Source organism: Thrips palmi, unplaced genomic scaffold, assembly GCF_012932325.1.
Source record: "Thrips palmi isolate BJ-2018 unplaced genomic scaffold, TpBJ-2018v1 HiC_scaffold_2, whole genome shotgun sequence".
NCBI classification, from domain to species: Eukaryota; Metazoa; Arthropoda; class Insecta; order Thysanoptera; family Thripidae; genus Thrips; species Thrips palmi.
Window position 1 is genome coordinate 5,369,201 of NW_023144629.1, and position 15,706 is coordinate 5,384,906.

General features: G+C 52.3%; 2 protein-coding genes across 5 annotated transcripts; one reads left to right on the top strand and one right to left on the bottom strand.

Moving 5' to 3' along the window:
- The first annotated feature begins 448 nt into the window (after nt 1-448).
- LOC117647597 (meiosis-specific coiled-coil domain-containing protein MEIOC-like) lies at nt 449-8,743 on the top strand. 4 transcript variants are annotated; one of them, XM_034389433.1, is made up of 12 exons: nt 449-610; nt 2,756-2,826; nt 2,933-3,074; nt 3,156-3,242; nt 3,321-3,398; nt 3,480-3,645; nt 3,735-3,877; nt 4,031-4,153; nt 4,244-4,671; nt 4,758-4,980; nt 5,063-5,237; nt 5,322-8,743. In XM_034389433.1, exons 1-12 carry the CDS (start codon nt 515-517, stop codon nt 5,588-5,590), a joined length of 2,001 nt encoding a protein of 666 aa, XP_034245324.1. In that variant the 5' UTR covers nt 449-514; the 3' UTR covers nt 5,591-8,743. The 4 variants fall into 4 exon arrangements, with proteins under 4 accessions (XP_034245324.1, XP_034245323.1, XP_034245326.1 ...); XM_034389432.1 differs by lacking the exon at nt 449-610 and adding an exon at nt 2,006-2,176; XM_034389435.1 differs by lacking the exon at nt 449-610 and adding an exon at nt 2,542-2,559.
- Nucleotides 8,725-12,625, bottom strand: LOC117647599. The gene is made up of 8 exons (XM_034389437.1): nt 12,534-12,625; nt 12,279-12,446; nt 11,887-12,063; nt 11,694-11,783; nt 11,491-11,610; nt 9,397-9,465; nt 9,184-9,279; nt 8,725-9,112 (listed from the first exon to the last, which is right to left on the bottom strand). Exons 1-8 carry the CDS (start codon nt 12,597-12,599, stop codon nt 9,014-9,016), a joined length of 885 nt encoding a protein of 294 aa, XP_034245328.1. The 5' UTR covers nt 12,600-12,625; the 3' UTR covers nt 8,725-9,013.
- Nucleotides 12,626-15,706: the final 3,081 nt, after the last annotated feature.

Consider the following 15,706-nt stretch of genomic DNA (forward strand, 5'->3'; position numbering starts at 1 on the left):
GGAGCGGAGCGGGAGACTTTGAATCGTGGCGGGTGCTGCTTGCTACTGCTTGCCGGTAATGTTCCACTCTTCGAGTACTTACGAAAAGCCTTTCGAAGTTTCAGTAAGGAGAAGAGCAAAATACAGACCTGCACATTTTACAGCATACAAACGAGACAGCAAATATTTTTATTTCCCACATTCACTATGATATGAGTCAATGAAGTCAAGCAAGAAGAGTGTGTCTCACTACATTGCCGAAGTCCCGTCGACGGCCGAAGTTCCTCGCGTCTTCTTTTTTATATAAAACGGAGAGGAGAGACCGAGGCGTGGTGGACTACTTGTCGCGGCGGACGCACGGGCGGACGGTTCTTGTTTTGGCGGTCTTTTGAGCGGAGGCACCGGAAGTAGACCGGAACCACGCGGAGCGATGGCGAGCCGCCCGCGCCTCCGCGCTGCAGTGTTTGCTTCCGCTTCAAAACACAACACCGGACCCCACCCGGCCGGCGTGCGAGAGGCGATTGAATCAGTTTGAATGAACGGCGTACTGAGAAATCCACTGCAACAAGCGCAGATCCGAACGAGTATGGGGCGACTGTGGGCAGGAAATTTGACGGCACTCTTGAAGAAGGTGAGATGGTTGTGCGACGGGGACGCTACCCCAAGCGTCCAGCTTGGTCAGCGCGTCCTCGCGTCAACGGCCAGACGCTTTGCTGTCACCCGCGGCATTCATTCATTCATTCATTCATTCATTCCGTTCTCGATCCAGTTACAATCGCACGCCGTCCGTGACAAAGTCAACCCATTTGCTGTGAGCGTAACTTGAAGTTTTATATCCTCGGTCTTCGAAGTTTGAAAATTTTTGTTTTTTCAAACCCCTCGTGTACTTCTCTAAATGGACTGTCGTAAGATGGCGCGAAGCGTCGCTTGTAACTTTTCGAAATCTAAGCCACCTCCTGGGTTGCCCATGGGTCCATCTTTGCGGGTCCAGTTTCCATTCATTTCCACGACTGCTCTAACTTAAGATCTGGGCAGGGACCGATTCCGAGAGTCCGTTTCCTCGCTCTGTCACTCTCGCACTCACGAGGCCACCCGCGCTGGTGCGAGAGAGACAGAGCTCCAAAGACGACTCGGAATCCGTAGGCGGAAGAGGAGTGATGCGATTGGCCGAGGTGCCAGGTCGCTTCGTTATGGTTGCGGTCAGGAAAAAGTGGGCCTTCGCTAAAGTTCCCGAATCTACTGTATTCTGGTGTGAAGGATTCTAGTGGAGTGGGCGTACGCCGGCCCGGGCTAGGCCGGGCTTTCACCGCGACGCCCCCCCCCCCCCCCAGGTCGCAGCTGCACCCCTGCCTGCACCGCCCTGCAGGGCCCTGCACCGGGTGCGCCACCCCGCTGCAGCCGCGCCCTCCGAGGCTTTCCTCTCTCTTGCTCCCGCACGGGACGCCCCAAGAGTGCGAGAGAGACAGAGCGACGGAAACGATCCGCGGGATCGGTCCGCTGCAAGCTGCGCGGGCCAACGGGCTGCCGGGCTGCCTGGCACCGGTGTCCTGGCGAGGCCCTTGTCTAGGCCTAGGCGGCCCAGCAGACTGATCCCGAGAGTCGTTTTCGTCGCCGTGTCCCTCTCCCACTCCATTGGCATACAGTGCAGGTGCGAGAGGGATAGAGCGACGAAAACAACCCTCGGCGTCAGTCTGCAGGCTAGGCCCGGGGCGAAAAGGGGGCCTCTGGGACAGGGGGCCGCCGCGGTGCGCCGCGGCCGCGAGTGGGTGTGTGAGTCTCACAAACGCGATCGCGAACATCGCGAGTCGAGTCGGGACCAGATTCGCGAGGCGAGCCCGAAGAGCCAAGCCGAGCCAGCTGACCGGGACGGGGCGGCCGCGGCGGCCACGGGACGGGGGTGAGGAGGGGGAGGCGAGGGGAGGGGGCGGACAGGGGGCGTGCGGCGCGGCGGTAGGGCAGTAGCGGCGAGCGGCGGGGCTGGCGACCCGACCCGCACCGCAGGCACACTGCAGCGCACCGCGGCGACGAGGCGACTCCAAGACCGAGACCTTCGTGCCCACCGCCAGAGCACGGCGATGCTGCGCCCGGCACCATGAGCCTCTCCAACTCCAGGGGCAGCGTCACTGTCAACGGGGCGGCCTATCGCGGGCGCGCTCCCGGCCCCGGCCCCGCGGGTCATGCCCGCGGACAGCAGCAGGTGAGGCAGGCCAGGCCGCCACCGTCGGCGCAGGCGGGCAGCCAGGCAGGGCGGCGCGAGGGGCGAGGGGGTGCGCTTAAGCGGGGGGCTAACCTCAAAGTGGGCGTGATCCCGGCCGCCGTGGGGCACTGCAGGCGCTGCTGGAGGTGTCCGGGACTCGCAGGCCGCTGGCTGGTGTCCCGCTGGACCGGACTGCCGCCCTGGCCGCGGAGACCTTCCCCGGCCCTGGCGTCCTGCCGCAGGGGACCCTAACCTGTGCGGTGAGCTCGGCGCTTACGCCTGGGCAGCCTGGGCCTGACTTCCAGTGGGCTGCACTGCAGCCCGGGGTGGACAGTGACTGGATCCATGTTCAAGCGAACCACAGGGCATGGAGCTGTGATTAGGTCTCTGTGCAGTGGGTTTCGGGTTCTTGGGGATCCCTCTGCTTAGGTTTTGCCTTGGGGGTGGCTTGAAGGTGGCACCTGCAGGGAAGGGAGGGTTGCTTTGAGCATGGTTCTGTTTGTGAGCCTCGATTCATTTTTGTCGTCCTTTCAAATGGCCGCTGGACTTGGATCACACTGTCCTTTCTCTTTGTTTCAGACCGATGAGGATGACGGTGTCCTGCAAATGGTGAACAAACTGCTTGAAGAGGACAACCTATGTGGATCCAAGTGAGAGAACGACATTTTATTTTGCTGCCAATATTAAATGCCTCTCAACACTGTGTTGTGGTAATGTCTACATCATGCAGCTTCGTTTAATTTTTTTTTTTTTCAGCTATGGAAATTTTGATACCCTTCCAACCAATGAAAAAAATAATGGCACCTGGTGGCCAGATCAGAACCATGATGGATACAGTAAGACGAAGTACCATGATGTTGAAATGTCACCTCGGGGTAGTCATGGAAATAATTCATATGTAAGTCAGCCTGGCATCTTAGGTACATCCTATTCTTGGTAAAAGAGAAAATCTGATGCATATTGTTTTGTATGCTTACAGGACTTTACAAATGGAGGATACGACTCTAAGACTAAATATCATAATGTTGAAGCATCACCTCGAGGTAGTCAGGGAAATCATTCTTATGTAAGTTGATCTGGTTTTGAAGGTATGGCATTTCTATATTGAGGGATTTATTTTATTGTTCCTTTTGTGTGCTGACAGGATTTTGGGAATGGGGGACTAAACTGTAAGACTAAGTACCTTAATGTTGAAGCATCACCTCAAGAAAATAAATCCTATGTAAGTTTATCAGGCCTTAAAGTGATTTTGTTGTTGTTGTTACTACAAGAAATCAAATTCACACTGTAATTGTGCTTTCAGAATATTAGCAATCTGGACAGATTTGGCAATAATTTTGGACGAATGTCGAGTCCTAGAACTTCATTAATGCAGCAACAAATGTCAGATGAGTTGCTCCAACAGTCCCCGCCTCAGTGTTATTCCTACTCTCATGGATTTGATGCTACTCCTGGCTTGAATACCAATGGTACAAAATATTTGAGTTTTTTTTAGAAGCTTTCTTTTTGTTGGATTCTGCTTCAAAGATATTTTTCAATCTGATGTCTTATTTTCTAGATTTATTGACTGATAATAGCTGCCAGCACAACCCACACAACTCTCCTGGTTCGAACGGGAAACTTTTATCTGATGAATTGGAAGATTATCTCAATTCAATCACCAGTACTCCAGAATGCAGTGAATCTCTATCAGCTTTTGGGGTATGTTAAGAAAATAAATTGTTCTGTCAAATAATTTTTTGCAGAGGTAAAAGTAGGCAGTCTTTATTTCATATTCCTATTGATTTTGTTGTTGTGGGGAATGAGTTAGGTTGATGCTTAATCTATACCAATTTCTCTCCTTCCCTATTTTAGAGTGGATATGATTTGAACCTCAATCTTGGATTTGACACGGACTTCAGCAATGAGAATAATATGCATCCATATCTGCCTTCATCTTCTCAAAATCGTTTGGAAGGTCTTTATAGCCAAGCACCTGTGCGTATATTTCTTTTCCTACCTAAAGTTGGTGTCTACTTTCTCAACCATGATTGAAACTCATATTTCTTTTTTTTTTGAACATTCTAGGTGGGCAGACCTATTAGACAAGCCCCACACATGAGCTCTAGCAAAAAAGAAGAGGATTTCTGTATGGGGGATGGTACCAAGCATAATCACCGATCATGCCTTAACTATAACAACAATTGCAGTCACATTGCAAATAATAATACTATGAGTAGCAACTATGGCAATGGAATCAGCAGCAACAGGAATCATTTTAGGAACCCTTCCCCTTTCAATTATCGTCCTTCCCATCACAATCCACTTCCTGTTCCTATGTCGCCTATGCCATTTCCACCTGTGGTGCCCCCTCCATTTGAATTCCTTTCATACCCCGACATTTTCCACAGAAGAAATCCAGTTCCATTTTTGCCACCATATTATGACAATGCAGCAGCCCAAGCTGCTCTATTGGCAGGTGTTCCATCTGTTGGGGGCAGTGGCTTCCGAATGAGGTAACTGGCCATTTTACTATAACTTAAACTGTACCAGGAAGTATTGAAGGACAACAATTTAATATTTGTTTCTTTGATTTTTGTAGTAGGAGATCAGGGCCATCCAATGAGCTGCATGCTCGTCTTGAAGAATCCTACAACCAGTTTAAAAGTCTGGAAAAGGAAAGGAAGAAGACGGAAGCAGACTTGGCCCGCCACAATCCAGGCAAGAAGGTGTCTTCTGCCAACAATATTCCTGTGCCAAGATTGCCTCTTACCCCATCCAGAGTTGACAGATTGATTGTAGACCAGTACCGTGAACATGGGAGGGTGAGCATACCCACTATTTGTGTCTTGGAAGACAAAGCCCTGCAATTCAAATAATATTGTTTCTTTCAATTATGTTGCATAGGTTATCACGTTGGTTGCCAAAATGGAACGTCTTCGAGGAGCCCCAGTCCACCCACGCATTCGCCTTTCTATGGAAAATTGGTTGGAAGCCATTAAAAAGGTGCAGACCAGAAGGAGAGAGGAGTTGATAAATTCCAGCAGTAGGCACCCAATGTTTTTTATGGCAGATGATAAAGGTACAATTTTTCTTGTCAGGACACATCGCCATTTTTAGTTTGTAAATTTTCATTATCATAATAATATTTTCCTTAATTTTACAGATACATTAGCTTTAGCTAGCAGTCTTCGGGACCTCACAAGTAGCTCACGCCAGGCTAGAACAGGGATGTGGTGCGCTCTTCAAGTGACACTCCTTCACAAGGATGGTGTCAATGTGGAATCAGATACTGAGCCGGATACTGATGAAAATGAAACAGAAACAGAGTTTGACCCAGAGTTTGATTTTGACCCACCAGCACAAGATTTACCTTCTTCTATGGAGGATCTGGATGGAAAACAACTCAATGAAAGTGAGTTGTGCGATTCTTAGTTGATGGTTTTAATGCCTATTGCACATCAATGACAAACCAACCAACTAATATCAGGAAGTATTTGTATTTTATTATGTTTTCACAACTTTCATTTTATTTGCTAGACCTTGTAAAGGCTTATTTATTCTCGATATCAAATTCAGAATGGTGTGAGGCACCATCCACATTTTGTGAAAATGTTTAACTTTATCACTTTTTAATATTTGATTTGATTCTTAATATCTTATTTCTTTAAATTTGGCTCCTTATTCAGGCTGAAGGATGCTATCATTTTTGATTTCATATGATTCGGTTTTTCTGCTATGAAGTTGTGAATGAAGTATTTAAGCTTGTTATCACATTTTGTGTGTCCAAATGTATTTTTCTTAAGCTTGCGATGTGCTTTTAAGCTTGGCAACTTATTTTCTCAAACCTAACAAGTTTTTAAATTTTTTTCCCCTTTTGGAAACCAATGGATTTTGTTGTTTTTTGTGCATGAAGTCCTAGCTGAAGATATATTTGATTAAAATATCATTTGTTAACTCTGATTTACTGTGGGATTTCTGATGTCTACATTGTCATTTGATTGCAAGTTATATGCCTCAACTCAAGTTCCTAAGACTGTCTGACCCTCCAAGTGCCATTACCATATTTTGGTCAGTAGTAGTGGATATTTTGTGTTTCTATTTTAGTCCTAATAGTAATTTTAATGGAATTATTTTTCTTTCTTTAAATTTTGTCACTTTATTTGCTGTCTTTGTTAATTGAATTTTTGAAAGGCAGTGTTTTTTTGGTTTTCATGCTGCTGTGGCTAGTCTAAGCATAACATTGTGTTTGAAGTACTGTGGTCCAGGTCGCTATGCCTTCTGAGCCATTTCCTTTGAAAACCCGTGTAAGTTTAGATGTTTAACTAGTTGAAAATAATTGATCTGGCTGGATATTCGCGGCTGTGTGTTAACTGTTTTTGTTAATATGTGATTTAGTCATGTGTCACAGTAGATTTGTTTGTCTGATTTTAATGCAAAGACTTGTAGCTATTTTATGTATTTAAATAATTTGATGTAACACTTCATGAAAGAAGGACTATCTTTCAGTGTTATCTTGTATTGTTCTGGGGCAGGGCCTCGATTTAAAGATGTAAGTTGTTTACCTTATTGTTGTTAGACAAACTGTGCTTACAAGAATGTTAGGGCGCCAGTTTTTGAATGGCCTAGTAGTATGATGCAGCCTGTATGTAGCACTGTTACTGCCTCTATCTTGATGTGTTCTTATTCAAACCTGCACTTTGTGAAAACTGCAAACATTTGTAATTAATCATACATTCAACTGGTTTTCCTCGATTGATTACTCTATTACTGTAAATTTTCTGTGTCCTGAGAGACATAAGTTGTTTCCTCCTTTGCACTGCCTCCTCTGCTTATTATGGCCTTAAACTTTCCCTTAGTTTGATATCGTGATTTGAATGTTTCTCTTCTAAAGTTACCTAAAAACAACATGTCTTGAAGTGTCAACTTGTTGCCATTTCCTCGTGCTTTGAGAACTACCTAGTAGCGATGCTTAGTTGTTTTTTTAAGAGGGCTTTTCTGTGATAATTTATAGACCTCTTTTCTTCATATTAATCCTTAGTAGTTAGCTCCTGGAAAATGCTCAAAATTAGTAACTTGTCAGTGAGACTCCTAATCTTTCGAAATTTGTAAGACGAGTTCATAAACCATGTGCTAATTGTACTGAAAAATTGACCACTGTATGTATGCAATGGCACTCACTGATACATATCAAACTGCCTCTCTTTAAATTATTGTAATTCTTAAGTGATATCAATGAATGACTTGTTTTATCCCCTATCTCTAAGACTGCATTTACCAGTAGTTTACAGATTTAAAAACATTAGTCAATTTTAATTAAAGTAAATTTGTTTCAGCTTTGTTTTAGACTTTTATTACCCTGTAGTATTTGAGACTTATTTCAGTCAACATGTTTTCACATATCTTCAATTGCAACATGCAGCATATGCCAGTTGATGGGATAGAGGTGTGTAATTTTTAAAGCCTTAATACAGCTTCTATTGTGTATATCTGCTACTGTGATATTCCTGCTGGTTCCCAAGTGTTTTGTGCTCATTTTGAGCTCCATTCAATTAGTGTCATTGCAGCATCTCATTAAATTTATTCTAAATTGGATCACTCATTGACACTTTGAATTTGGATTTCAGCATGTCTATAACTTGGTCCAAGCAGTGAAATGCTCTCTTTGGCCTTAAAGTACTATTTTCGAAAGGAAGCGATCAAATTTTTTGCAGGGTTGAAAGAACTTTCAAAAGGAAATGGAATGAGAGATTTCATTATGCATGTTTCGATAGTGTTGTGGCTTTGAAGGAAAAGACAAACACAAGTGATACGTTAGTTCTAAATCTCCCATGAAGGAAAGCTGTATTCAGTTTTGAGTCAAGTAACCAGCAGGTTTGGTTCATTCTGTACTTTCCCTATCAGGAAGTACAACTTTCTCTTATATTTATACATTCTAATAATGATTTAAAAATGGAAGACGAGTTAAACACTTGTTAATTTGAGGGTAATTGGAGAACTAGGGTCCAAATATTCTCTAATGAAAACTTTCTAGTCAGGTTTCAGTCAAACAATTTTCAAATTTCATACCCAACTGGAGTAGAAGCAGTTCAATCTGTTAGTCTGTGTTGCCGTGGAGAGCTTCTTATGTATTAAAGGAATCCTTACTGTCAAGAAATAAATTTGTGCACTGAATTGTGGGTTTTGGGTAGTGCTGAGGGCTTAAGTAGCACTGTCTCTTTTGTTTCCACACATTTCTATCTCAAAAAGTAACCACTATAGATTTTGATTTGTGTCCCCAGCATCCATTTCTATGTTCCTTTTAAGTGGCATCTGTATCACATTTCTAATAACATGGCATGCCAACATGGCATGTCGTGTTTTGAACTATGTGGGGTCTCCTAATGCTTTTGTGGTTAATTTTGCTTCTCATAATAATTTATTGATATGTAGTCATATTACCGTGCAAGCTTGAATGTGATTATACTGTTCCTTGTGAGATGTTACTAAGCCATACGCTAATGATCTTTAGCCTGTTATGTGAGAACAGGGTCTATTTCATTTATGGTTCTCTTTTTATGGAATAAAACTCTCTCATATACTGCTTTATTGGCGTTTGCATTGTTCAATACACGCAATAAACAAATCTGAGCCAATCACTACATATTTTCACACACATCAGAGCTCATTTGGAAAGAAATCTAGGATCTAGGCCGGCTGGCTTCGGGGAGCGCCTGCGGTCGGGGCGGGTAGACTACGATCATGTGTGGTCTAGCCCTTAATGGTAATGGTACTAGGGTAGACTAGCCCGCCGAACTTGCGGCCGCTGCGTGCGGCCTACCCAACCCTTCGCAGGCGCTCCTCACGTGTTCTTTCACTTCACAGTGGACCATCTTCTGCGGCCTGCGCTACTTCCAAGTCAAACCAGTTTGACATTTGTAACACGACGACGAAGTACGAAAACACGTTCGACAGCACCTGATTGAAAAATGAAACGTTAACGTCGAATTGGCGGTAAGACACCAACCGGCGCAAGTGCGAAGTCTTACTTGAAACATGGTGGCTCTGTCGAGGGTGAACAGCCCCAGGACGCTGCAGCAAGCGCTCCCCGTGCGAAGCCTGGTTTGCTCAAGAAACATAAACGCCTGGAAAATGGACAGAAATCGATCCCCGTCATCCTGTAGGAATAGCTTAACAGTGTGCACTCACCACGTCACTTAAAACGCTGCGGTTCCGAGCAATACAAAACAAAACATACACACCTCGCGTTTTTCCGCGTCGTTGATTGGGGACAACGTGCGGGTGCAAATGATGGGGCCTATCTTGACACTCTGCCCGGAGAAACAAGGAGAACGTAACAAGATTCGGTTTTGGCGGCCACGGTGCATATAGTGGGCCAGAAGACCGGCGCAGGCGGCCAACACTTCAGACGCGCTTTTAGCTCCAGAGTCACTAAACAGAGCTCCAACCAAACGTGTGACCCCACCAATAGATTCCTGGTCCGGGGAGCAATCCATTGATGGGGTCACACGTTCGGTTCGACTCCCATTTAGTGACTCTGGAGCTCCGTCCGGGATTTGGACCGCCTTACCTCGTTGGGCACCAGCTGCGTGGCGCAGCACAGCAGGCAGAAGGACAGCACGTGGGTGGCGGCGTTGAGCAGCTTGGCCGGGCGCACCGAGCCCAGCACCAGGGCGAGGAAGCTGGACTGGGTGAGCTGCACCGTGACGTAGACGACGGTGCTGGACGCCACCACGAGGAGCCACCACTGCCCCACGGCGTGGCAGCCTGCGTACATGTCGTGCACCAGCTGATGGCGCACACGCAACGCCCGCCACTGCGCGGCCCTCAGCACGTCGAGCTGGTCGCGCTGGTCGAGCTCGCGGCCCGACGCCATCCTGGCGCCTTTCTCGGCCAGGATCGGCACGAGCGCCTGCCGCGCGCAGTCCCGGCGCAGCGTGGCGCTGCAGTCCGCCAGCACGACCATGGGCAGCATGGACTGCAGGAAGTACAGGCTCAGCAGCAGGCCCCTGGCCACCGTGAGCAGGGCGTACAGGGCCTGGCGCGCCTCGTCGCCCTCCGCCGGAACCTCGTCCAGCATCATGTAGACCACGCTGGCCACGGACACGGGCACCACGGCCGCGACGGCCAGCACGCGCCGCCAGCAGGCCGCCGTCAGCGGGTAGCGCTCGCAGTACAGCCACACGCAGCTGCCGAGAGGGGTGGCAAGTCAGACGGGGCGTCCCGTGTAGGTGCGAGAGAGACAGAGCGACGACTGTGGGCGTACCGCAGCGTGGTGCTGCACGCCGACCGGGCCAGCACGTCGCCGACGGCCACCAGGACCCGGAGCGCGTACATGCCGATGCTGCACACGGACAGGAGGCTGTGCCCGTACTGATGGATGATCAACGGCAGGTGGGAGCACTCCAGGAACAGCACGCCGACGAAGGCCGCCGCCCAGGCCCGGCGCGCCGGCCAGGCCCGCGGCCGCAGCGGCCAGCCCGACACCGGCAGCCCGCCCATCACGGAGGAGAGCACGCCCAGCAAGCGCAGGACCGCCGTGGCCACGCGCCGGACGCGCATCGCGAGCACGGGGAGGAGCACCAGCCTCGTAGCCAAGATCCTCAAGTCGAAGAGAGCGTGAAACTGTCCTCCACTCAAATTTCCAACGACTGTAAATACACTATAAGCCATTTTCCTATCCCACTGGTTTGCCTACCTCTACCTTCCACCTTCCAGCGGGGCGGGGCGCCACGGCAGGAGCCGGTCGAGCCGAAAGACAGCGCAGCACTGTGGAACCAAGGGGCACGGAGTTACAGTGTAGGGCCGGCCTTTCCACTTTGACACGTGTCGCGAGGGACACGTCAGGGCGACACACTGGCCGCTTTCAATATTTTTCAAAGACTCCGCGGGCTGATTCAGGACGGCGCCATTGTCACTCTGTCTCTCTCGCACCCTACGGGAGAGAGAGAGAGAGAGACGACATTGTGTCAGGATAGTGACGGCAACGCGTGTTGGCGCTCGATGCTTAGAGAAGGTTTCGCGGCGTTTCGCGGCGTCAAGGGGAAGCGGCGCCCTTGACAGCCGCGCCTCCATTTCTAGATTGCCATTACGTCATCGTGTGGCTCACAAACAACAAGGAAACAAAAACGAAACTTTGTTCAAATTCGATCCTGGCGAGGCGCAGCTTCCCGGTGGATGCAGCCAAAATTGGAGGTTCGTTTTTACACTCCAGGGTCGCTTAATGGGACTCTGGAGCTCAAAACGCGTCTGGAGTTTCGGCCGCCGGCGCCGGTCTTCTGGCCCACTGTGCAGTCGGCCTAGGGGTACAGGGCCTTGACCCTGGAGACGCGCACCGTGCCGCTGTAGTTGGCCTCGGCGGGGACGCCGGCGCCGCGCCGCCCCTGCACCTTGGGCACGGTGTCCACGAACTCGCGGTGGCACGACAGCACCGTGTTCGTCTTGCCGTCCAACGACTGCGGCAAGAGCACAACAACCTGTCTAAAAATCGGCCAGGATTCTCGTTCATTTTTTTAAAAGGAAAAAAATCATGCCGGACCTGAATGTCGATCCGCCACTTGCCGTAGACGAACTCCTTGAACTCGTCCGCCGTCACGTCCACCGGGAAGTCGGTGAACTCCCATCGCGACTGTGGGATAAAAATCGTCTCTTTTGAGTGGGCCCGGGTTCAAACCCCACCACCGGCAAGTTCGTTTTCCTTTTTTTTTTCTTTTTTTTGGGCGTGCACTTACCGCCGGGAAGGGGCAGGAGAAGACGAAGTCGCTGCCCATGGCGGCGAGGATGACCCGGCGGTACACTGGGTTGTTGAAGCGGGCCTTGGCCAGGTCGCAGACGCGCGTGAAGGTGTGGTGGTACGCGTTCTCCTTCCAGCCGCCGCGAGAGCTCCAGCTGCTCAGCCTGATGGTCCACTGCGCACAGTGGCTTTGCCAGTGTGGAGGCGGCCGAAACTCTAGACGCGTTTTGAGCTCCAGAGTCGCTGAACAGGCCTCGAACCGAGCGTGTGACCCCACCAATGGATTCCTCGTCCGGAGAGCGATCCATTGGTGGGGTCACACGTTCGGTTCGAGTCCCATTTGGTGTCTCTGCAGCTCAAAACGCGTCGGGGACTTTGACTGCCTCTTACCGCCAGCGAGGGGAGGACGTCGAAGAAGTGCTGCACCACGCCGGTGTAGTAGAACCGCTTGGGGTACTTCCGGTCCCGAGTGAGCCGCTGGGTGAAGTTGAGCAGGTTGAGGCCGCTCATGGCGCCGGGGCAGATCTCCACTCGCTGCAGCTCCACGTCGAAGGGGCCCTGTGGAGGACAGGCACCCCGTCAGAGGAAGAGAGAGAGAGGGGGGGGGGAGGGAGGCAGACGAGCACCTCGACGAACTCGACTGACCGCGTAGCTGTTGATGAACTGCCCCCCGACGGCGGGGAGCAGCAGACAGGCGGCGGCGAGCAGCATGGCGTCGACAGGTGCTTCGCGGTGCTTCGCGGACAGACCGACATGTGGCCGGGGAGAGCCCTACTTATAAGGCCGGCAGACCGACGACGACGGGGACCTCGGACGTTCAACCGGGTGACCGATCGGCCGCGAAAAAAAAAAGAATACATGTTGGAGCCATTGATAGCGGTCCCGGTGTCCGAGGCAGCCCGACGCAGTCTGCGAGGCGTCGACCCCGACGTCATCGGACCGATTCGAACGAAGCGCGAACGATTCGCTTGTACACACCGAACGCGCGTGATTGGATCCGGAGGCGAACCCTCGCGTGCAGCAGTCGACCGGGAACGCATTGTAGAGTCCCGGTCTCGAGTGACGTTCTGGCGGCTCGACACAGTTTTTTATTGCGAAAAACTGGAATTGAGTGAGAATGACTGCTGATGGCGCCTGCGAGGTAGGCCACCCATTCGGCCCGCGGCACACCGACGCGCAGACGGTGGCCTACCTCGCCCCCGAAGTCGACAGGGGCAAGGTAGGCCACCATCCTCGCGCCGGGCCGAATGGGTGGCCTACCTCGCAGGCGCTTCTGTCAAAGGATTTGGGGGACGGCGCAACCCAGTCGATGGAACACTTGCGCCGCCCCGGGGGGCTTGGGGCTGTGAACGGGGACCCGGCGGCAGTGCGGGGCCCAGCCAGGCCGAGCCAACGACGGCAAGGCGAGGCCCCTTTTCGGGGCTCGTTAGTTGACTTGAAGGCAATTTGCACGAGTCGCCGCATCCGACTATGGTTAGGTTGGCCCCACTGCCGTCGCCGCTCCTCGCCCGCGGCCACCGAGGCCACCGAGGCCCTCATGCTGGCCGTGCCGGCCGGCCGCCACTTAGCCGCCATTTATGAGAAATTTCGAGGCGCTCCTTTTGCCCGGCCGGCTGTTTTATAAACATGAGGCGGTGTTAGTGGAGGCAACGCGAATCCCGCGAAACCGTGGGCAAACCCTCGCGGCGGCGTCCCGGGCAGAAACAACAGAGCCTCGGCTCGCATCATTTCGACTCTTGTGTATTTTTGGGCCGCCTTAAAACCCCTGGAGCACTGCACGACGGCCTTCGAGGGAAGTTACCGTAGCCGAGTGGTCACGAGCACCGACCCCGATGCGTAAGGTTCACGGTTCGAAACCTACGCACCCGGTCTCTTTTTCTCGTTTGTTCTGTGTGTGTTTTTACGTTACGATTCGCAACCTGGTCCCGCCGCGGGGCGGGGCGGCCGTTTTACGCGAGAGCGAGTGAGAGAGAGGGATGCGCGTGGGAATGGGAAAAGCTGTCCAGCCAGCGGCTCTGAATGCGAAGCAATGCGAAGTTGCAATGCGGCGCTTCAATAATGCTGCGAGCTGTGTTATTGGCTGTTTCGCGATGCCGCCACTGCAGCGCTTCCACCTGTTAGGCTCTGTCAGTTCCGCCCGACTATACATCCGGACTAGACGCGCCTATAGTCGCACCCACGACCCCACTCGCCCGCCGAGCCGCCAAGTTAAGACCGACGCCCTACTCACGTGTCCGCCGGAAGCATTTCATTTTTACGTCGTCCGCAACGGCAGGTGTATGTGCGTGCGTGCGCGCGCGCGCGCGCGTGTGTGTGTGTGTGTATGTGGCGGGGGTCAGAGATTGGCCGTGCGGAGTAGTGGATATTGCCACTATAAGGCGAAAACAAACGACTCACAGCGTTGCCATAGACACACGCCCTCACTCACACACACACTCCCACACAAACAAACACACACACACACACACACACACACACACACTAGGGCGCCAATGCTAGTAACTTTTCTGGGCGCGGTGCGTGCTACGCGCGCTACGCGGCGCCCCATCCCGGCCTTCAGCTTTAGCAGGAGATATGCCCGCGCCGCGCCGCTGCGCTAACAACGTGTATTATCGGGAGGAATTTGTTGTTGGGGCGCTGGGCTGGCCGGACTGGGCGCTGGGCGCGCTGGGCTAGGCGCGGCAGTGGCCGTGGTGCCGTGGTGCCCGCAGTAATTCTGCGGCCAATTCCCTTGCGGGCTGACGCAGGGTCGCCGCAGCACGCCGCCAGGCGGCCCGGCCAGGCCGCCCGGCCGACAGGCCGACAGCAGGCCGCGTCCGAGCGGCAAACTCTCGCCGGCGCGTCTCTCTCGCACGGCCCGCCGAGCCGCACCGCGAGTGCGAGAGAGAGACAGAGAGGGTAGGTCTGCTGCGCTGCCTGGACAGCCGGACAGCCGGCCGGGCCGCCGCAGAGCCACGCAACTCGGCCAGGCAGGCAGGCAGGCAGGCAGCCCAGAGCCAACCTACTTCTTCGGAGGGGCGGCGGCATGGCGGCGGGTAGTTTGAGATTCGGCGCGCGTCCCGGAGAACAGGTAACGGCTAGCATCAACAAGGCCGTGCTTCGGAGCGGCGCTTCGGCTGCGCTGCCTGCCTGGCGTGGCCTGGCGGGGACGCCCGGCAGGACACCACTGGGGACACGGCGCAGGCGGAGCGGAACCTGAACGCTTATGTGGATGGAAGCATGTTAACTTTTTCAATTAGTGCACAGCGGGAGGAAAAAAAGAACAGCAAAAAGAATGAGACTCGTGAATCGGAACACGCCGCTTCGCGGGTCGCTCGCGGCGCTCTGGGCTCACGCTTTGACCCCGCCACCCTGCCTGCCTGCCTGCCCGGGAAGCAATGCTTTTTAATTTTCCGGCCGACTCCCCGCAGCGTGTAAGTGTGAGGGACGGCGGCTGGTGGGGGCAGGTGGGGGCAGGTGGGGGCTGGCGGGCGCGCTGGTGGGGGCAGGTGGGGAATGGTGGGGCGGCAACCAGATGCAATTCAATAACGATGTCCAAAGTGGCCGTTATTGTCTCATTTCGCGTCTCGGCCCCGCCCCGCCCCGCCCCGCCCCGGGCCGCACTGCGGACTTCTTTGCCGTTTCGCCTCCATTCGCGGCGGCAATCCGGAGCGGAACACGGCGACACGGCCGCCGGGAAAACAAGAAGCTAACGAAGCTTCGGAATGTGTAATATCGCCGGCGGGCGTGCCGCTGCCGCTACACGGCCGTCGAGGCAGTGGCCACCGATTTCGTGTTGGCAGGGTCATTAAAAATATATAAAAAAAACCGTTTTGGAG